At 43.7% G+C, this 22,400-nt stretch overlaps 2 protein-coding genes across 2 annotated transcripts in view; one reads left to right on the forward strand and one right to left on the reverse strand.

The window, feature by feature from the left end:
• Positions 1–355: 355 nt before the first annotated feature.
• MGST2 (microsomal glutathione S-transferase 2) lies at positions 356–13,705 on the forward strand. The gene is made up of 6 exons (XM_051617941.1): positions 356–414; positions 2,501–2,608; positions 7,312–7,411; positions 8,513–8,583; positions 10,467–10,548; positions 13,200–13,705. The coding sequence occupies exons 2-6, from the start codon at positions 2,551–2,553 to the stop codon at positions 13,330–13,332; spliced, it is 444 nt and encodes a 147-aa protein (XP_051473901.1). The 5' UTR covers positions 356–414; positions 2,501–2,550; the 3' UTR covers positions 13,333–13,705.
• A 2,371-nt stretch (positions 13,706–16,076) lies between these two features.
• The window catches only part of MAML3 (mastermind like transcriptional coactivator 3), a 247,577-nt gene continuing 241,253 nt past the window's right edge, over positions 16,077–22,400 (reverse strand). The window contains exon 5 of the mRNA XM_051618688.1: positions 16,077–20,586. Within this exon, the coding sequence (XP_051474648.1) occupies positions 19,595–20,586 (992 nt within the window). The 3' untranslated portion in view covers positions 16,077–19,594. The remainder of the gene's footprint in view (positions 20,587–22,400) is intronic.

Raw genomic sequence — 22,400 nt, forward strand, 5'->3', positions numbered from 1 at the left:
TAGTGAAATATATAAGAGTTCAGATACATTTTCCCTTCCAGCCAGAGAAGCCTCCCTGTTCTTCAGAGCCTGTCTCCTAGAAGGTGCTTAAAAATAAAAGATGCTGCACTGCCACTTGTGACTGGCCTTTAAGAAGTTACACCCCTGCACAGACACTGCCCTTTGCAAGGGTCTTTTCATCTCTCCCAGAGAGAAAAACCGAGCAGCTTTGACAGTGTAACTCCATTAAAGGGGCTTATTTGATCAGTCTGGTTTCACGCTTAAAATGCTTTTGGTCTCACTACCCAACCATCTGCTCTCTCATTGCAGCAGTTCTGCCACCCTGCTGGGATTTGCCTTCTTTGCTGGTCAAGAGGACCTTCTCTCCAGAGGGAAGAGCCAGCCCTTTTGGGAAGGTCTGCCAGAGACAAACAGGTCAGCTAGAGGCAGAACCACTAATTTGGCTTAAATCCTTGGGCTATACAGACTTCCAGCTCTGTTATACAGCTGCTGCCTGAAAGTAGCAAGTCCTGTCCCTACCCAGTGCCTCAATTTCTGCTGCTGTGAATTAGTTAAGAGAAACTTGTTTTGCCTGTAGAGCACACCTAGAAAGTACAGTGTAAGAACAAAATACCACTGTTTCCAAATTACCTAAGTCTGGTAAGATACCACCAGTATCTCTTCACATTATATTTCATTGCTCAGACCCTCTGTTCTTGCTTTGGACAGCTGCAGAAAACATGCATTTGCAACAGCAGAGAGAGAAGCAAAGCACATATGAAATACATACAAGTGAAGGAAATCCAAAATCAAATCACATTAATCAGGAGCGAGCTGAGAAATCAGCCACACTCAAGCTGCCAAAATATCCTGAATAACTTGAGAAATATCTTGGTTGGTCCTGGCATATATATATATATATTGGGGCTTATACACATCATAAAATCTCTGTGCATCTGAGGTACTATTGTATTTCCACAATCACAAATAAACCCAACCTTCTTTTGTATATGATCCAACTTTCTATTCTGAGTTACACAGGGAGAAAGCATAATGCTAGATCAAGTTGCTTGTGCACTATGTATGACCAAAAGAATTATAAATCTATAGGCAATGAGAGGCTCTCTGCTGCCAGTGGAAAGTGAACAGTTTTAAGCAGACTTTAGCTCAGCCATAATGGCCATGTAACTTACAATATTTCTGTGGATTTAACCTCCTGCCCTAAATCGTATTCCTGCCTAATCTTCAGTCAATCTTTGCTGGATTTTGCATGTCCATTGCCATTTTGAAATTCACATCCTTTGAATAAAGAAAAAACCCCCTTAATTTCAATGTCAGATGTCCCTAAGATGTTTAGCCCTTGTGGTTTTAACTTTTCAAATGACAGTCTCTGACAAAGTTTTCCTTCGTGTCCCTGTATCAGCGGAGTGACAGTCCTTTGAACACTTCTGAGCCAGCCCCTACGAACACAGACAGACCGTGTGTTCAGAAAACCAACCCATGCTACAATAAGAACTGCAACTGAAGTGCATAAATCAGCAATTAAAGAGTTACTAAGCACAAATATCCAAGTATGGTTATTACCACATATCTACTCTTCCATTCTTTAGAAAAAGCAATATACGGAATTAATACCTAAGAAATAACCTTTTAAAACTTGCCAAGGTAAAATAACTGATTTACAGTAATTTTACATTAGCCTTTAAAATTAGCAAATTTTACTAAAGTCAATGAAATATCTCACTGTAACATTAGCTGGAAACAAAGCAGATAGATAATCCTTGAGTCATGACAAACATCACACTGGAATTCTTCCAGCAGTCTTATGGACTCATAAAGGCTAACAACATTAAGCTTTCTCTTAATTAGGGCTAGCTGATGGAAAAAAATGTTCCTCGAGAGAATCTCTTCCAGTTTTAGGAGTAGGCATAAGCTACAGGAAGTGGACTCCAGGCAGCAGAATCAGGGGAGATACTTCTTTCTTTCTTAGCTGCTTTACCATTCGAACTATCCTGAACAATTCCTTTCTGCATGCTGGCCTCTGGTAAAGCTGCTGTCATGTCACTCATCAGAGCCTAAGTTGTCCATGTTCTGCAAAACCCATAAATCAAGTGTAGGGACAGCACAAAGCTCTGCTCCCCCCTTGTGCCTCCTGCACCTGCTGCTTTCGAGTGGTGCTGCTGGTGACGGAGGCAGACCTCTCTGCACAAGACCCTGCACAAACACAGAACAAAAAGTCTTCACCCCCAAAGAGACTGCAACTGAAATCAAAGACATAAAAGAGCAGCTGAATCCACAGAGCAGGAAAGGCTGGTTTTGTTCTCGCTGTGCTTTCATGCAGGCAAGAGGCAGGCAGGGCTGGCTGACTGTGTTTGAACTTTTTCAGGAATTCAAAATAGCCATAATTTTGCACTCTTGTTTTAAAAAGTTAGGCTGTTTTATTTCCAGGGCAGACCTTTGTTGCAATGCTGAAAAGCAGTATAATTCTCCCACCTGTTGTTTTCCTCATTGCTCACTCAAGCTGGCTCTCCTATACACACATCCTGCTCGCACACGGAAGCTGCTGGGAACATGGCTGGTGATTTAATTCTGCTCGCGGCTGTCTCTCTTCTTTCTGCCCTCCAGCAATGTAAGATCTGTGGGGTTGTGTGGCTGGGGCTTGGGGAGGTTTCCACCAGTTCTGAAATACCCGGAATTATTTTATGATACCCTGCTCTGTAACTTTAATTTCTGAGAACTTCTAAGATGTTTCTTGCTGGAAGATTGTTTATCCTCTCGGTAGTCTGAGAGGGAATTGGCTCAGTGGGACAGATTACTTTTCCCTGTGGGAGAAACTGATTTGTTTTCAATTCAATTTTGTTTCCTGACTTCTTGGAATCATACTATTGCAAGAGCTTGTAACTAGCTGAAAAGTTACCCCAAAGCCACGTTGTGCCTTGGTTTTGATTCTTATTTAGGCACCTATACAACTGAAAACCTCAAAAGTGACAGTAAATTTGTGAAATCAAACACTCCAATGTTGGACGGAAAGCACTGTAAAAACTGTTTCCTGAAACAGAAAAATGAAAGAAAGGAAACCTTTACACCAGGCAGCAATAATATGAGATATTCCATATTATGTCCTCATCACGACATTTCTTTAAGGTCTAAATGGCTTATTTTTATCCTCTGTGGATCTGTCTCTGAGAATCAAGGGACTAGGGAAAGAAGTGGGCAAGTCTGAGAGGCTCTTTTTGCTGTGTATCAGTGTAAAACTGCAGTAGCATTTTTAATGCTTGTCATTATTTTCTTTGAAAGATGGTGACTCATATAGTTAAGTTTACACCAGGAAACAAGATACATTTTTAAGGCATTTGTGCTACACAAGTATGAGATTAAAAGCAAGCTAAAAATAATTACTCTGCCTTTTTTTTCAAATATCTGTAGTGCTGCCAACTTATCTAGCAACATATCTATGTGGCTTGAGTGTCTGTTTATTTGTTCTCAAAGCATCAACTACTGAAATAACATTTTTACCCAGCAGAAAAAAAAAAAAGAAAAAAGCTTGAGAATGTGACCCTTCCAGGTTAAAAAAAGCCACAGAAGGCAAATAAGAAGCACCTAAAAGTTACATTCACTTTTTCTGTCGTCAGACCAGCTACAACATACCCTTGTGATCTTCACAGAGTATTTCATTCTGGTATTTACCATCAAATTCTGTGAAAGTTCAACTTGCCTGCCTTGATTTTTAATGGGAAAGTGTGAAGGATTAAAAACAAACAAACATTATCTAGAGAAGTACTACAGTTTGGAAATTCAGGGAATTGTACAGATACTGAAAGTAGAAAGTACAGCAGAAAATACGTGTGTTCTTCCCAGAGATGGTTAAGCTGTAGTAGTTAATTTTAATGAACAAAATACACAGAGCATACACAGCTCTGGGTGCTCTTGTTTGCTCTGCTGTTTATTCTGCTGAGCCTTCAATACTGAGTTAGAAAGGTGCTAATGGGCAACACAACCTCCTCAAAACAGTGCTGGAAGTCAGGTTTCACTTAGCAATCATCAGAGGTACAAGATTTAGTGTCTCAGAACCATGAGTTACTCAAAGAACCAGGTCAGTCGAAGATTAAGCTGTGCAAAAAATACTCTAGGGTAGAAAAGAAAGAGCAGAAACAATGCAGGAAGTGGTTTCCAGTCATGAATCCAGTTTTAGGCAGCTAAGATTTGCTTGAGGGATCAGGGTTTTGTAGACTGATGGGAAAACAAGGGAATCCAATGAAATGACAGTGAGTCCCAATCATTGATAGAGGAGAGAACAGGAGTCCCATTACTCCTCCTTTTTGAAGCATCTCTTTGAACAAGCATATTTTAACACAACTCTTGGTAATTCCAGAATGCAGCAAGGCATTATTAAAAAGTATTTGATTTTTTTTAAAGGTTGTTAGGTCAGGCCATGCAAATTAACATGCACTGCCATACACTGTGGTGCAGGCATCAGCTTCTTTACAGGCTTTTTAACCCATATAAAATTGTTGAGAGTAACATTCCTTGAAAGCCTACTTTGTCCCCTATTTTCAAAGAAAATATATTAACTCAGTAACTATAAATGCCACCTGAAGATGAAAGAAGAAAGAAGCAAACAAAGGAAAGTCAAGCGCACTTTGTAACTATCTCAGTCATGTAATTTAGCCTGCTAGAATTGAACAACATGATACAGGGGGAAGAAAAGGCTATGAAAAATCTTTCCTTACTCCTGCTGCAATGCTTTCTGGAGTCCTCACAACAGCATCTCCAGTGGGAGGGGCAAAAGAGCTCACCCATTGCTTTATTATTTGCTTTAGCCCTTGTTAAACTATAATCACAAATCTTAAATGTGGAGTTACATCACTACTTTCCATTCACCAGAAAGGAACTAAAAGGCAAGTCCTATGCAGTTAACAAAAGCCACAGTAATTATTCCTCTCCTGAGCTCTTTTTGAGTCCCTGGTTAGCACCTGTTTTGTTCTGCACACCAGGCTCACCTTTTCTTTTAAGGTGACAGACGTGACTCTAGTTCCCCCATTATGTGGTGACACAGCTGGGTTTGCATTGGCATATAAAAGCCCACTTGACCCTAACTAAAGTTCCCATCGACAACAGTGGAAGCCACTAAAGAAGTTGATTTCATGATGGTCAGTGGTACTATGGTACTACCACAACCTGTTTCTGTGTCTGGTTAAGCAGAGTCTCCCACGTGCAAACCTCTGCCCTTCACCCTAGAGCCTTGCTGACCAAGCATGACCAAGGGCAAACCACATTTCAGCTGCAGCCAGGGTTGTGCCACAGCCTTGATGGTGTGCTTAGGTTAATTGTATGGAACAAACAAGAACAATTTGGCCCCTACAGTGCCTTAATCTTCATATTTCCCCCAGTAAGTTTATTTTGCACAGCATCTGTTCAAAGCTTTCTTTTTTTCAACTGATTTGGATGCAGTGAGCCACCTTGGCTTGCCTTAGTTGTTCAGCAGAAAAAACCTGGTCCTGGACTGGTTGGAAGCATTGAAAATCTCAATGAGGCCAGAAAACAAGTAAGGCATTGCTGGCTAAAAATGCCATTGCACAAAACACTATGGCTCACCTACCACTTTGACTGATAAGCCAGGCAGGATTTACCAGCACATTTGCCATTAAAAGAACTTAATAAATTTGAGTGTGGCAGAAGTTAAAAACCAACTTTTCAGTTAAGATTTCTGGGAAACTATTTCTCAGAGGTAATTCTTGTACTTCCACAAGTTTCAGTCTCCCTGAAAAATGTTCCCAAACCCTCCCCGCTACCATTCTTCCCCTCTGAAAGGGTTGCAGGGTGGCAAACAAGGGATGAATCACCAGGCATGACAAGAGATGCGTGGGTGGGAGTGGAGGAGGTCTTGCTGGATGCAAATACAATGAAAGGTCCTGTAAACCTGCCTTACAGAGTGATATCTGAGATGCTCTGACTAGTCTCTGGAGAGAAAGGTTAAGAGGTCACTTGAACACAGCCCATAATTACTTATATGGGGAGAAGACAGATGGGAAAATGCTTGCCCATTTTTTTATTTTTTTTTTGGGAAAAGGCTTTGGCCACAAGGTTAAGACATAAGAGGTGCACAGGGCAGCACCACTAATATCCCTAGGTGTATTTTAGTGCCATTGCTCCCAGAAGGGAGGACAGAAGGCACGCTCTCGGTGTGCCCCTTAAACAAGTCTTTTTAGTGAACTCAGGTGGGTTCCTGGTTTCTGGATTCAGGCAGAGTTTCCGTACAAGGTAGATGTTGAGCTTCTCACACAGTGTGGCTACATCATGGCCATTAAAATAATTGCAGGCACCCAGAAAGTTTTAAAGTCTAACAGGGTGATGTCCAATAGCTCTGCTGCATATGGAACATTGACTTTTGTCCTTGCAAGCCTCTCTTCAACTTTTAGTGGGAGACTCATGCAATGAGGACATGAGTAAAACGAGGTACTCATATACACATCCGAAATTATCCTAGAAACACAGGTCAGAAGTGCAGGGACAGTGTTTGATTTGTTTGGCTTGGGGTTTTTTTGTAACTGGTACTTAATCACTGCACAGTAAGTAGTCCATCTTTTTTCATGGCACTGCATCTGTTCTAAAAATCACTTCTTACAAGACAGGTAACAACCATCAGCTCCAGTCAGTGGAGGGGGAACATTACAGGTCTTCCAACAGATAGTTCTCAGAGCTCTCCAGCAGGGAACAGGCTACAGCCTCTCCAGTTGCAGCTCTCTGCTCTTTCCAACAGTCCAAGACAATAGCAGATAGAAAAGCATGCGCTAACATACTGGTAAATAGCAAAAAAGGTGGCTAAGAGATTCTTGTTTCCAAAGATCATAATGCTGCCTGCCCCAAAGCAGTACCGCTCTGAGTATCACTAAACCCAAATGACCATATGCTATTCAAGCAAGCAGGGAAGTGACCTCCATGAGGGGAATTTGGTTCCTGAGAACCAGTCACTGAGAACTAGTCACTGCAGCGTGACCAGACCGCTCCGAGGCTGTGCAGCTCCAGGGCTCAGAGGAGGCAGAAGGATGTTTAAGTCATAGCTAGAATAGCAATTGCAAAAGGAGCATGAATGCATTTCTGAAATACCAATTTTCCCTCTTCCTCATGAGTAGGTCACTCTTGAAGATAAAATCTAACCTTTTGTAGGGAAAAACTAGTTTATCTAATATTGGTCTCCTTCTGTCAAATGAAATAGAAAGAGCTGAAGAACACTGATTTTAAAAGTACAATATTTTAAAAAGTACTGACATGTTAGGGACACAACTGAGCCAAAGAACTCTGTAATTCATGAGCCCTTATTTTTGCTTACAGATCATTTTGCTTGGCTGGTGGGGAAATCAAGAAAGAAGCATAAGGTCATGCCCCCAGCTGTCACTGGAGCTCCAGAATTTGACAGAACATTTCGTGCACAGTAAGTCCAGAGTTCATTAAGATGGTGTCAATGAATAACAATTTCATCTAGAAGCAAAAGCATTATATTAACATTATATTAACACATTACCTTTTAGCTTGCACCCTTTGCTCAAAAAAAAAAAAAAAAAAAAAAAAAGGAACAGATTGCTTTTCAAATAGTTCAGCTATTATTTTCATGATCATGAGGTCAGTTCAGCTCATTTCGAACAGTCAATGCACAAATTCTGATCAAACTAGGCAATCAGATTACCCAAACCTAAGAAGGGACTAAGAACTAATTGACTGTAACTTAGAGAATTCAGATGTACTGGATCCAGCAAGCTGTCTGTAAGTTCTTGTACTGTGGCTAACACCAAACATGTGGAAGACAAGCACAGAAAACCTCTGTCTTCACAGCGGCAATGGCAGAAGAGCCTAAGAAGACAGTATTTTCCTAAAGGGCTTCAGTTTGCCATTAGCCAGTGATCCTGTGAAGAAGTATTTACATTTATTTCAAACCATCTGCTGTAACTAGTTGCAGTGGATAACAATAACAAGACATAGACTATATTAGACAATATAGTAGGTAACAGCATATGTTAGATATAGAAGGATGCCTAATTTGTTAATTCATTCAGAACAACCAACAAAATACATCCCAACAAAATATTGGTGGGAAAACTGATGTCCACAAATAAAGATGTTGTGGTCCTCACCAAAAAATCAGTCATGTGCTGTTTGTGCCTGAGAGCACTTCATAAAAGCAACTGGCCTCAGCAAAGCACTCCAAGCTGTCTATGCACAGCTCTATGCTTCCTCTTGCAGTCCCTGGAATGCTGACCCACAAAACTTGCATCCTATTTATTTTCATGTAGTTGGGATCCAGATCCTTATCTAAGTTTAAATACCAGGCAAATATTTGAAATAATTTGTATTTGAGATTACAAATTAGAGAATTTTAATTCAGGAGTGTCTAATGCTGGCTTGACTGTACTCTCACTGGATTTGGTAGCATTAACTTTTGTGGCAACTAAATGAGGCCAAAGCAAATTCTCCTTGAAAATCCCACACATAGTTCTTTTCCTTTCCAGACTAATGTTCTTTCAAATTTATTCTGCAGACAAAACTGTGTGGAGTTTTACCCAATATTCCTGACTCTCCTCTGGACTGCAGGATGGTTTTTTAATCAAGGTAAACACTTTCTATTTTTATCTCAGGCTGAGAAGTTTTATGTAACTTTTAGAAACACGTAATTTTTATCAGGCTCTAAATGACTGCAGACATCTTTTCCCCTTCTTTAAATTGCATTCCCTGTACATAGCCTTCCTAGAAGAACGCTCAGTGACACTGAAATCCCCCCTTAGTCATGGCATTTCACATGGCCTCACCAGCTTTCACTTCTCTCTGCAAACCTAGGAGCCAGCACACGGCACATTTATCACACATTCAGTGGATTTGCAGGGTGAATCATTCAGTAAATTCTGCAGCTGCAGCTCCCAGATGCTTCCCACTAACAATTATCTGCAAATTAAAGGATGATTCTCACAGGACACAGCATAGCTATCGTCCCTGGGGAGGAGGCAGCCTAAAAAGCCTCAGGTCAGAGCTCTCATTCCTGTGGCTGGTGGAGACAGAACTCAACCCAGCAAACTTTTGTGTTTTCACATCCCAGCTGAGTGACACTGTCACTGGGCCATGACTCATTTGTTTGTTCTGGGACACAGCACTGAGCACTGATGCAGTCATGACAGCAGGATCTCCAGCCATAGATAGTGTACTTCAGGTATGCAGTGGAGGCTCCTGGAAACCTATTATGTTTCCTCAGGCACTAAGCATGGGGGGTATTTTTTGGCCAAGTGTTCTGAGTTCAGACACCATAAAGCTTTCATACCTCTCACTCTGTTGGACTTCCCAAGGTGAGCCTCTGATGTTTCCAAACAGTGATGGGGTGGAGTCTCATAGATCCAGAACTTATGACAGAGCCTAATTTTTGCAGTCTGCTTTATTAACTCTTCCCCAGTTGATGTTCTAGAAGCATGAAGTCTGGGGGCTGAAGAAGGGATATCTAGCTCATGCCCACTATAGCTCTCCTTCCCAAATAACTATTTTTCTTCTCCCTTTTCTAAGGAGAAAACAGTCCCTTTGTTTTGAGGCTCTCTTACAGCCAAAGTCCCATCTCCACTGCAAACCCAATTTAAATCCAAAGTAGCATCACTTAAGTCAACAAATTAGATACAAGATAGCACATGAGTTCATAGACAGATGCTTGGAATCAAGGAAAATCACAGCTAATAACCAGCAACACGGATGTGTGCTGTCGGATGTAAGTAGGATTATGTTATCTCCTCTTCAGGTCTTTTTTCAGCAGAGCATCTCCTGTAGGTATGTTTACATTAGCTAATCCAGAACACAGTAAAAGCTCTCATCTAAATACTCAACTGCACAGTTTCAAAGAACACAAAATGAACCAGTCCTGGATAATACAACTGACCTACACACCCTGCTCCATCTATCAAATGGAGGTGACTTTATACTCTTCCCACAGGGAGGTCAGAAAGCTAACTTGACTACAGCTTCCTCTCATGTCCTTAGATAAAAGCTGCTATATAAATGCAAAGCAGGTTATTAACAACATAAATAAGATTTTCTTTCCAAAACAAACACTCCCCTTTAGCATGAACAGCCATAACAATACCCAAAGACAGCGCTGGGTCAAGCCATAGCCTCCAACCCACTGTCCTGTCTCTGGGATAACTAAACTGGGAGGGCTACAGATTCCTGTCAGTTTTTGAGATCTCCTGTTCAGGGAATGCTTTTAGATATTTTTTTTTTTTTTTAGAATCCTATGCCCACCCTTATCTATAAACTCATATTAAGACCCTCCAGTAGTGAATATTTAAGAATACATGTATCTCTCTTGAATGATTCTTTCCCAAGATAACTTTCCAGGGTATGGATAGTGATGCAAATCCCCACACAACTAGAAAATATAACTCAAGTGATTAACTGTCTACAATATTAATTTTTTTCATTTTCTAACTGTTTTTTACCCCCGTTAATATTTTCTTTCTTAGAATTAGCTTCCTTTCTGGGTCTGTTGTACGTGTTTGCCCGCTACAAGTACTTCCATGGTTACGTACAGTCTGTGCAAGGAAGGTAAGGAGTTACCAGCTGAACGAAGGTTAAAAGCCCCAGGCTGTGTTCTGAAGCTGGGCTGAGAGCCAAGGACTGGCAGGGAAAAGTGACTAAAATTGAATGCAACACGTGTAAAGTGTCAGCGAGAGGTCTGGAGTGGAAGGCATCAGGGAAGAGGGCTGGTTGTTACAGCAGAAGCCTAGGTTAAGCAGTGCACGTGCTACAGGTTTGATGCTCACCTTGTGGTGCCTGCTTTGTACTGAGCATATTGGCAACCAGACTTGGAGAGGTCTGGAAACAGAAGTACAGTTTTGCAGCTCAGGACTGCTGTAGGACGGGATGCTGCTGTTTTCTGCACTTTGCCACATTAAGACCTTTAGCCATACAAAATGCACTACAGAAAACAAGCAGATCTGGCCTTGTAGGCTGGTGAGCTTTCACCAAATAGATAAGAGAGCACAGCTTCAGATAAGCGTATGTTAATGAATGTGAAGTGCACGGCATCTTGTAACATGAATTCTGCTTCAACAAACATGCACACTGGCAAAACACCCCTCCACTATAAACACCCAAACATACAGCTTATTTCTTGTTTCACTGCAGCCACTGCACTGCCTTCCGTGTCATGACCAAAGGCTCCTCTTCCAGTACACATCTCACTCACAAGAAGAAAAAAGCTCAATATATGCTTATCACAAAAAAATAAAAGTCTTGGGCTATATGTTTCTAGACGAAGGTACAAAACAACCAGACTATTTTGTAGTGAATAATCCTTCCACAGCAAAAGACTGTGCTGCAGGACGATTGTCCATAGCTTGTGTGCTGATGTTACCATTCTGTTTTGCTACAGTTCACACCAACCCTTTACCCTCTCTGGAATTGCTGCTGCTTAAGAGAAAGGAGAGGCAACGTTTTCCAGAGCAAATAGATGGAGATTATTTTGTATCTCCCAGTAAAAGATTCAAATAATTCAAATGATGCAATCACCACCAAGTAGAGGACTAGTAACTATTAAGGAAGTTTGGGGAGCAAACCCATGTAAATAAGTGAACAAGCATAACTGACTTTTCTATAAGCAACAAACTAAAAAGTCCTTTGTTTGAGAACTCTTTCCTGTGCTTTACTTCAGTACTCTTAGACAAGGAGATTCAGCCTCTCAAACCTATGGACAGTGGCCGACCTCACGACAGGCAGTTTTACACTCTGCTGAGGCTCTAATTTCTTTGCACTGAACAGAGGGTGCTGACAGCCTGGCAGCCCTGGAAAAGGGCTTTGCTCCCAAGGCTGGTGCTAACCTCCAGCAGGCGCTTCTGCCAGGAGCAGGTCAGCACAAGTCAGGCATGCAGAACCCAACCCAAAACAGACAACAAGCCTCCAGCAGGCCTGGTAGCAAGAAGGTAATTAGTCTTACAGATTCTTGGCCGTAATAACTGACTACAGCCATGCTACTTATAAAGACAAACCTGGTCCATATGCTCAAAGCTCTGGTTACAACACATACTTGTGCACTTGGCTACATGAATTGCAGTTCAGATGGCCAAGGCTGGATTTTTAAGAACACAAGATGCACCTTCTACCTGGTTTCTGTGCTTTGCAAGTGAGCGGAATCCTTTATCCTTCCCTCCAGCTGGCTCTGACAGATACTTAAAGGACTAAGCTGAAGACTTCTTATGCTCTCCTGAAACTGAGGAAATTTCATACCTCACCATTTTGAAACTGGCATGTGGTGTGCCCAGAAAGGCTACTCTAATCAAGTGTATCTGATATCTTTAGGCTTACAAGATTCTCAGGCTTGTATCTTTAGACATCCAATCTCTTCAGCTTCTGTGGGCGTGGGGATGGCTAGCTATAAATTGAAGGCTGACAAGCTTCTCAGGCCTCTCTCCAACACTAATGTGATAGGATTCTCTGAAGAGACCTTTTCCTGCTTGCTTTGCCAGCAGAGGCCAACCCAGCATCAAGTCCCAGAATACACCTATCAGACCACAGCCAACTAAGAACAACCCCAGGAAAGCGTGCATGGAAGGGAACCTCCTTGCTCACACGTACCCAAAAAGCAGGCTCCATGTTTCAGAGCTGAAGGGCTCTCTCCCAGCCTCTTCTGAGGGAGCTCTCAATTTTGTACAAATTAAATAACATGACCCTCTCCCGTACCCAGCAAGTGCCCGAATCACTGATTTTTTTCGGATCAACACTCTTCCCTTCTGGTCCAAAAACCCATCTCCAAGCCAAAGTGATAGCCAACAGCAGGCCTCCCAGCTCAGTGAGGAGTACCTGACCAACAGCTGTGGATGTAAGAGACACAAACAGCTCTCCCCCCAACCCCAAAGGCTCCCACACTCCTACACCTCGAGTTGCAGGGAGGTGCTCAAGCTTGTCTGAGGCTTTACCTGCAGGTCTTCATGTCCTGGGAAGCAAGTTCCTAACTTCCACAGGAATATTCAGAAACACTGGGGGAGACTTTTCCCATGCAGAGAACATTGGGAGTCTCTTTTTTCCCTAGCAAAAGTCACAGGCAAGAGATGGTTTATTACTGAAACACACCAAGGTAGCATTGAAGCAGTGATCCTTTCTTATTCCACACTCCTTTTTTAACTGGAGTGGACAAGCATTTTCACTGTAAACACACCCTGCGCAGCTTGTAACAGTATTTTTCTGCTTTCTACTTCTAGGTTAACAGGTTTTTATTTGAATGTAGTAATTCTGATTTTGTTGATAACCCTGGGTGCAGCTGGGATTGTTAACAGCTTTCTGGATGAATACCTGGACTTCAGCATTATGAAGAAACTACATAAATCGTTCTGAAGACTGTTTTAAAAAAAACCCACAAAACAAAACACAACTAGAAACAAACCATGGGGGATTTCTCCGAACACCAGAGAGATTATAAACTTAGTGTGAATAAAGTTTCAGAGCTCTTTACTAACAGCCCATCGCAATGTGAAATGCATGTTTTTCCTGACCTGCTCACACTTTCTCCATTCCCTACACTCTTGAGTCAGCAAGACAGAACATCATGTCATATCTACATTTGCAATTAAGTGTTCTGTTTTCCTGTACAGTATTGTAAACCCTAAACAAATTACATAAAACTATAACCATCAATTATCAATTCATTAAATAATTTAGTTGCAACTGGCACTGCAAGGGTCAGCCCGTCTTACCTGATGGCCTTCAGCTCTGCCAGTGCCTCTGCACTCTTCCTTCACTCCTCTTCATTTCCCCAGCAGGGCCACCCGTTCTGCACAAACGTAAAAATACACTTCAATGTGATATGCTCCTGTGATGTGTCCCAGCTTTCCAAGTATATCCAATCCCACTGCAGGAGGCTGCGTAAGCATGTATGGAAACACTGCTTTCTTCAGGAAAGGCTGCACTTGACCCTACATTTCTGTGAAGGCTTTTTGATTTTATGAACACCTTTACAGTTTAAACACTCAGACACTCTTCTGGTAGCAGTGGGGCCTCCTGTAGGCAGATCCCAGTCCTCACACAAAGCCTCTCAAAGACAGGCTGAACCCAGAGCACAGCACTCATGAGAGGAAGAGCCAGCCCAGGGGAACAGAAGGCACAGATGCTCAGCTAACAACTGGGTCTACTGCATTGTCTCCCACCAAGACACAGATGGCTGGGGTATGGGAAAGACCAGACAAACATCCCAGCATGGCCACACCTCTGGGAATCATATAATGACAATGAAAAGCAGACTAACAAGGAAAACAGATCTCTACTAAAAGGAGGGAGCAAGTCACGGCTTAGCACCACCAACTCAAACTATGCTGATGGTCAACTTAAACTGTGTGGCGAAGAACAGAGAAGGAAGGCTGTGCCTGATGATTTTGGTAGCTCCTGATAATTCAAATTACTTAGGCAATACTGAATATAATCATGCTAGAGCCAGCTGGCAGAATTTTTCCTTGTCATGCCTCTAGAGACATGATTTGACCAAAAATACTGCATGTTTATAGTGGTGTTTAGTCAGTTCTACATAATGAACACGCTTATGGTCTTTCTAAAAGCGCACTGAGCTTGATAACCTGAGCGCAAAATAACTGAGCGTTGGATCAGATGAATGGTAAATTTTCATATGAAAAAGGCGGATACATTGTGATTAAAAGGCACAACTTAGTGCTGCAGGTGGTAAAGGCTGAAACTGCATTTGAAACAATGAAATGAAACAAGTGCAAAGGTGGAAGACTTGGGTCCAGTAATGGCTGCTGAGGGGAAAAGGACAGATCGTGATGGTGAACAGGCTGGAGCTGACACAGCAGCGGAGAGAGCAACTCCTTGGCACTTGCCTCCAGGGACAAATGGGCCAGATTTAACAACAGAAATCACCAGGAATTCTTCCGCTAACTTTTCTTCTATGGGCCGAAAGACAGAAAATTAACTTTCCCATGTGCCAGTGATGCTTTCAGATATCACAGGCAGCATGAAGTGCTACCATGAGAATCAAAACCAAGACTCTTGATGACAGGCTGAAGTCCAAACTACAGAACAGGCTTGGAATACACACTAGAGGAGGCTCAGACTTTGCTGTGCTCAAATAGCTTGCCCCTGATATTATTCCATTCCAAGCTTACCTGTTGTAGTGGTTAGGTGTGTTTATAGATAGCTTCCCATATCCCATCTTCTCCTTGGAAAGAAATAAACAGCTGTCACACAGGAGAATTTTACATGCCAGAAAATGCAGGTGTGAGGCTGCAAAGCATCATTCAGCAGCACAAAGCCAGAGTGCTAGGGGATAAACATGAACGTAGCATTTTAGGAGCTGCACCAGCAAATGAGAGGGCAGAAGAAGACCTGGAGTTGAGGATGCCACCTGTCTTCTGAGTCACTGTTTTTTCCCAGTTAAGCCAGGATAGAATGTCTATGATCAAAAAGTGTTAAAGACTGACTATCATAAAAAACCAAAATACACCTGTAACAGATGGATGCTGTCGGGGTCAGAATTTAGTTTAACTCTGGTGAGAACTACACTATTTCCTACCTGCTGACTGAGGAGTCAGTATCAGGCTGCACATTCAGCACACACTATGAGTTGATGCAAATGTTCACCCACTGGTCATGCTCAGAAACAACGATGGTCCCTGCTGCAGCTGCCAAGACAGTCTCTACCACTCTGGTAGAGAGGGCCTCTTGCTGGAAGGATCTTGTCTCAGCAGGCCCTCTGCCAGCACTTGCTGAGGAGTCACTTCCACAGGCTGCTCTGGGCAAGTCTCCTTCTTTGTGCCCCATGGTCCACCTTTAGGACAGGAACAGACTGCCATGAGGAAGGGAAGGGGAAGCTCACCTTAAAGGTTGTACGTGAAGCCAAGCTACATTGACATCCTGAACAGCAAGCTGTGCAAACAGAGGTCCAGTGTCTGATCCCTCGCGACTCTCTGGTAGGCTGGGAACACGGAGAGATTGGTGTTGAGCCTTGAAGGCTGCATGGCATGTTTATCTTGAATAGCTCATAGAAATCCAACAAGTCTGCATGCACTTTCCAAAAGGCTTCTGACAACACAATTCGCACTCTCTAGTAGTAGTTGGTGATAGGGAACTACTCCAAGCACATGTCTTCATGCTTTCCCAGTTTCTCCATCTCATCTTTCCAACTTCTACATCCAGCACTGCATCTTCCTTCTTCCACCCCACCTTGCCTCCCTAGATCTCAGCCACGGGTCTCCTACATCCTGGGCTCTCCATCTTGTGTCCTCCCCTGAGAGCACTTCCCAGCTCCCTACAGAGCCTGTGGCTCTGCTGCCCGGCTGTGCCGCCAGCGGGGGCACCGGGATGCAGGGGGTTCACCGACTGCGGAACAAGCCCGGGGGAAGAGGGGCAGCAGGTACCAGCTGTGTCCTGCCTGGAACACCCAGCTCCGGCTGGCCAGGGCAGCTCCCCAGAAAACCTGGGGCCAAAACTAGGGCTGGCTTCCTCCCTCCCCCTGGAAGGTCACCCACCGAGGCACAGGAGTGGGGCGAGGGACGATCCTATAGACCAGCCTTGTGTATGACTCAGATAACCATCTTTTATTTGATTTTTTGTTTTGTTTTGTTTTTTCTTTAAAAGTGGTATGTTAACATCAGGTCTTTTTCTACATTTTCAGAGCTCTGTACAGGTCTTAAAAGGAAATAAGCAATGCTTAATGTACAAAGTAAAAACAGAAAACTAGAAAAATCTGAATAAAATGGAGCAAGTTGCTGTCAGGGATACAGTACAAATTAGTAAATAGACATCATCTGAAGTGCAATACCACTGCAGTAAGGATGAGTTAAGGAATGAAATAAAAATACTCTATTTTAAACAAACAGTATATATATATATTTTTATATGTATATATTTTACAGATAGTAGACCCAGTGATATCTGTAGAATTGTAAAAACATATTTACAAATAACTTTTTTTTTAACATTACATATACATCAGCACCATAGTAAGAAAGAAAGAAAAAAAACACAACCCCAAATCTATTAAAATCTACCTCTCTAGTACTTGGTCCCAGTACAGAGTATTTGGAGGAAGCTTTACAAAGACAAGAGACTCAGCCTTCACCACCACATATTCACCAAAGCCTGTATCTCCCTCCCGCACACGGATCTGCACTTGGCTGCCGCGTGGAGTTTGGGTGTTTCTAAACCCTCATTTCCCGGTGTCCCCAGCACAAGGGCCTTGCTGCCTCCTCCTCCCATTGTGCCTCTGTCACATGGGGCAGGACAGGTATGTGCCACACCAGCCTGTCGCTCCCTCACCCACCTGCAGACACACACGTGTGCACAGTGCCCTTTTCCCTTCAGGGTCCCAGTTCTCACTGTTTGCCTGTCCCTTCCGTGCAGGCTAGTCCAACCAAGAGCCACTTACCCACAAGATGGACCCAGACCTTTGGCTGGTGCTCTCTTTTACTGAATTAGGGCCCAGCCCAGCTCCTGCTGAAGTAGTGGATATTGTCTTCAGAAATAACTGCAATAGGTCCTTGTGCTGTATTTTAAAAAGGGGTTAGCTAAAAGATGTAACTTAAGCATTTTTTAAAAATCTAGCAATCAGGGCAAGCTGGATTGAAAGCTCACCTCATGGACCACCTAGTCCATGTTAAAAATGCAGTTTGTCCTGCCTACATTAGAGCATTTAAAACAGGTACTTCCCCTTGTCTATGTAAGCCCTGCACAGGCTTACTGCACAAAAAGGAACTGTAATGGGGCACTGAGAGGTTCCAGGCCCATTTTGCTCCCACTCCTTAATGTGATACTATCTGTGCTCCACAGGGAAAGGCAGGGCTCAGAATGCAAGGTGCCAAGCCCCTCAGCTCCTGTGGATTTCAGTGGCTCAGCACCTGGTGTCCCTGGGCCCAAGGAGAGCAGCGCACAAAGAGCAGCAGCACCAGTAGCCGGGTAGTTGGTACTGGTAGCTGTACACCAGACACTTCACTGCAGAGCACATCTTATGGCTCACAGAGGACACCATCAGGCCAGAGGTTCCCAGACATTTGGGGCTGTGGTTCATGTTAACATTTTTTATGCACCACTATATAACCTGATAAGCAGCTCTCAGCTGAAGACATTCAAAAGGTGATGGGTTTCAGAGGACAGCTTACCTCAGCCTCAGACTGCAGCTTGTGAGCTGCTGCTTTCGACATTCAGAATGGCTGGTGTCTCAATATTGTGCAAGAAATACCACAACTTCATTAAGGTGCTGCTCAGCACAGGTCCACACAGTGGAGACAGTGATATGTTGCTATTACCTAAAAGCTTATTTGGGCAGACCCCATGTTTGCAACAACTACACCAATTATTTTACCCATTTCTGAATGATCTTTACAGTAGTCCTTTGTTGGTTCCTGTTCTTCAAATACTGCAATGACTTTTATTCCAGCAAACCAGAGAGGTTAGACCAAACATCTGTTTAAAACTGAAGATCAGGTTGCATACAACATCACTACGAGAGCCCAGACACCCCAGAGTAATAATGCTACCTGCCAATTTTGCACTTTTCAAGAGCAGAGGATAAAGTCATCCTGCATGCCAACCTCTCCCTGTGCATTTTCTTGTGCCTCTTTTCTCCTCCCCTCCCTGCCCCTTAGTGGCAGTTTTTGCTCACCTGAGAAAAGTGCAGCCAGCTCACCTTGTTTTACACTGAAGAGTAGAAGAGGAAGAAAGTGAACTGAAAACATACTGGGGAATAGGGAGAGAGAAAGACCTGCTTAGGACTTACACTGATGTCTCTTGGTACCTCTTAGCCCTTTAATATCATTCATAGCTGCTGTTCTTCATCCCCAGGCAGCAGATACACACCAAAATGCTCTGACAAGGAAGCTCTACTGCAAGTCCTGAGGGGACCAAATAGCTCATGAAGTTAACCCACCCACCTAGGCCGTCTCCAGCAGCACTCCCATAATCAAACTGTCCTCACCACACTGCCAAATTTATAGCCTCCTACACTTTTATGGGATTTTTATCACTCTGCAGTCAAAATGGTGACCTCCCTGTGACTGCTTAGCTTTGTCACGTGTGTGCTGCACATTCCCTTCTGACAGCCCAGTGCTGGCCCTGTGGGCCTGGCCATGGCTCACCAAGCCCTGCTTACCCCCCAGGTCAAGCCCATTTCTGACCAGGGCCTGTGCAATCGCCCATGGACATCTCTAAGCTTTGCTCCCAGCTGTTTTCATCTGCTCCCCTGAAAGCTGCAGAGTTTACAGTTACATGAGGTGGGAGGTATCTGGAGCACGCCATATCACTGTGCAATGAAGCCTCGTTTCCGTGGGGAAAGACCGAATTTTCCCAATTAGAGGCATCAGCTGGCTTTTCCAGTTTCCCCATCCTGTCCCCTCACACACACAGAGCAGGTGCTGCCAGGCAACAGAGATTGCTTGGTGGAAGTCTTGGGACGCCAATGTTTTCATTGTCCCCTGAATCTTCCAAAGTTGGCTACAGATCAGCTCAGTTTGCACGATTAAAACCAAAAGAAAACACAACAACCCCAAACCAATTCAAACAGAAAACCCAACAATCCAAGGATGGGGAGAACATCCACCTCTCTCTTTTCTTTTTTCAAACGTAACAACCAAAGCTCTAGACTATACAAGCCCATTCATTGGGGGTTTCCAAACAACTCATCGAGTTCTTGTATCCACTCATCCCCTGGTCCGCTCTTAATGATGGAGTCCACAAGGTCTGCACCCTCTGCTAAGCTGGAGAAGGACCCCCCTGCTCCTTCATTGCTGTAGTTGTAAGATATGTCCTGAGTGGGATTCCTTTCGTAGGCCTGGCCTTGGCTGCTCTGACCAAAGTTACCACCTGGCATTTGCTGTGTCGGGGTCTGACTGAAGCCAGACATTGTGGGGACCCCCTGGCTTATTGCAGGCATCACCAGCGGCCTGGCCTGGCTGGCTCCTTGCTGCCCAGGTAGCTGCTGCAGCAACTGTCGTCCCATCGCTGGGTTCAGGGCTCTTACTGTTCCACTTGTGTCCACAACTGTCTGATTAAGCACCTGTGAGAAGTGTTGCTTGGACAGCCGTGGCTGCCCAGACTGCATCGGGTACGTTGTGCCATTGTTGAAGGGCCCCATTTCACCGCTAGTCCTTCCCGGTATCCCTTGCAAGCCTCGCTGCTGCCAGTTCTGTGTTCCCTGAGGGACAGCGCCCATCAGGTTTTGAAGTCGTGGTGCTTGTGGCCTGGGTAGGACCTGGCCCACTGGTCCTTTCATCTGCTGCTGATGCTGGGGAAGAGCAGAGTTTACCAGCATGTTCTGACCAAAACTGCCCACCATTCCCACTGGTTGTCCAGAGGCAGGCTGCCTCGTCCCCTGGCCCGTGTTGTGTGCCATGTTCATGCCACTTTGGTTTGGGTGCTGCAACATTTGGCTCATCCCTGTGCTCATACTGTACATTCCCGGCTGGCTGGAAGAGGCGTTGCTGTAAGGAGCCATGCCCATGTCTGACTGGCCTGCAGTCGTGGACAGCGTGCTGGGGTTCTGGGAGGGACCCATTGCCATCATGCTCGCGTTCTGGGCCATCATTCGGGACGTCCTCATGCTCTGGAGTGCTGCTTGGTTTCTCACAGCTGCTATATCCTGTGGAGAACCTACACCAAAAAAGAAGGAAGGTAAGAGAAAACTACAACCCTGTGAATGTTAATTAACACGTCTTTGCACAAGAGAGAATTTGTAGGAGCCTTCTGCATCATGGCAGGATTTCAGACTCCCGTGCTTTCTGAGTGAACAGATTATTATTTCAAGTGATGGTTAGCAGAGAGCTAGGTGGTTACCCACCCTGGGAGATGTGCTGCCTAATGCTAGTTGCATTTCAGAGATTTTGTGTTCCCTGCCTCGCTCTGACTGCAGCCTCTGTCCTGACCTGCCAAGTCTCCTCCTTGAAGGTGAGAGTCACCACAGCTCAAGTACTACCCTGAACAGGAGCTGCTGATCGTGTTATGTATTCAATTTGTGAAGCGGGACACTGCTCAGCAGAGAATACTATTGATGCAGACGAGCAGCCTAATTCCCTTAAAGCCTAAAATGAGGCTGGCAAGGTTAAAAGGCCAACAATTTACTGGCTAAGTAATTCTCAATGATGACAGTTTTGGGATGTGTACCCAAAGGGATTCATGGCTTCAGAGTCTTGAAGAATTGAGGCAACACAACTGCATACATGATGCATGACTATAGCCATGGTTGCCTCCCTGATAATGAACTGCTCACGTACCTAAGCTAGGCAGCCACAGGAGCTGCAGAGCTAAAATAGGCTTCTCTTACTTCCCTAGGACCAGAGATTAATTTTTTAAGAAGCAACCTGGGAGTCAAAGTCCCCTTTCAAAATTAAATGTGAGTCTTTCTGTGTTCATGTTTTTCCCCAGGACCAGTGACAATGTGCACCCTCCTTCATGAAAAAATTAGTCCACAAGATTGCAAAGTTGCATGTGCACTGTGATTCAGTAGTGCTTATCTTCTTCAGATAAGCCTAACTCAGCTTCCAGAATGCAGATGAGGAAGCTTCCACTGGCCTTCTTCAATGGCAGCAAAGCAGCTGAACTGCAGTTTACTATTTGAAGCTCTCTTTTAAGTATCTCCATTGTCTTTCAAAAGTAAGCCTTGAAAATGGAAATGTCAGGCTCAGAAGGCCAATCAATTTTTTAATAGCTCAGGAGGCATAAATGAATAGATTTTCTATATCATTGTTACTGATTAAGTCTATGGAAAGAAGAAAAATTGTTTTTTGTGGACACTTAAAGCAGAGAGAGTGTATTAGTGAATCAATACTATGAGCACATTTTACTCCACCTTACGCCAGCAATGGGAAACCAGAAAATCCTAACCTTGTTAAATTCCACACCGTGGCAGATAACTGAGTCATGTTTGCGTCTTCCTTTCATGGGTGGGGGGAGCTATTGATTTCTCAGAAGCCAAGCCAAGATGCTTCCGTATTTACTATCTTTATTTAAAAAACAATTACTGTAGCTCTGATTATGCCATGGGTTGATTGTGGGTTTGAGTCACTACCATACTTAACTAAATACAATCAGTGAAGCTCCGAGAGCATGAGGCACACAATTACTCCCAGCTCAAACACTGTTAAAAGCAAGACATAAATATAAAATGGTTGTTTTAAGAATCATAAACTGAACAACAAAATCTGAATGTTCTTAGAGCAGCCCTAGATGTTGTCCCTCAGTGGCAGACAACACACTGGAACATCTGTAGAGAAAAAATACTGGGCCCTGTTATTTACATTGGCTTGGTTTCCATGGTGGGTATGAATGAAAGGTCATCCCTCTGGTTTTGCACACATGATGCAGAGGATGGCTATGTCAACTCTTTTGCTGCAGCAGGATAACCTTCTGGAGGATGCCTTTAACTCAGCTCTCCAACAGGTAGATAAATGAAATATTTTGTAGCATGA

Source organism: Apus apus, chromosome 4, assembly GCF_020740795.1.
Source record: "Apus apus isolate bApuApu2 chromosome 4, bApuApu2.pri.cur, whole genome shotgun sequence".
NCBI classification, from domain to species: Eukaryota; Metazoa; Chordata; class Aves; order Apodiformes; family Apodidae; genus Apus; species Apus apus.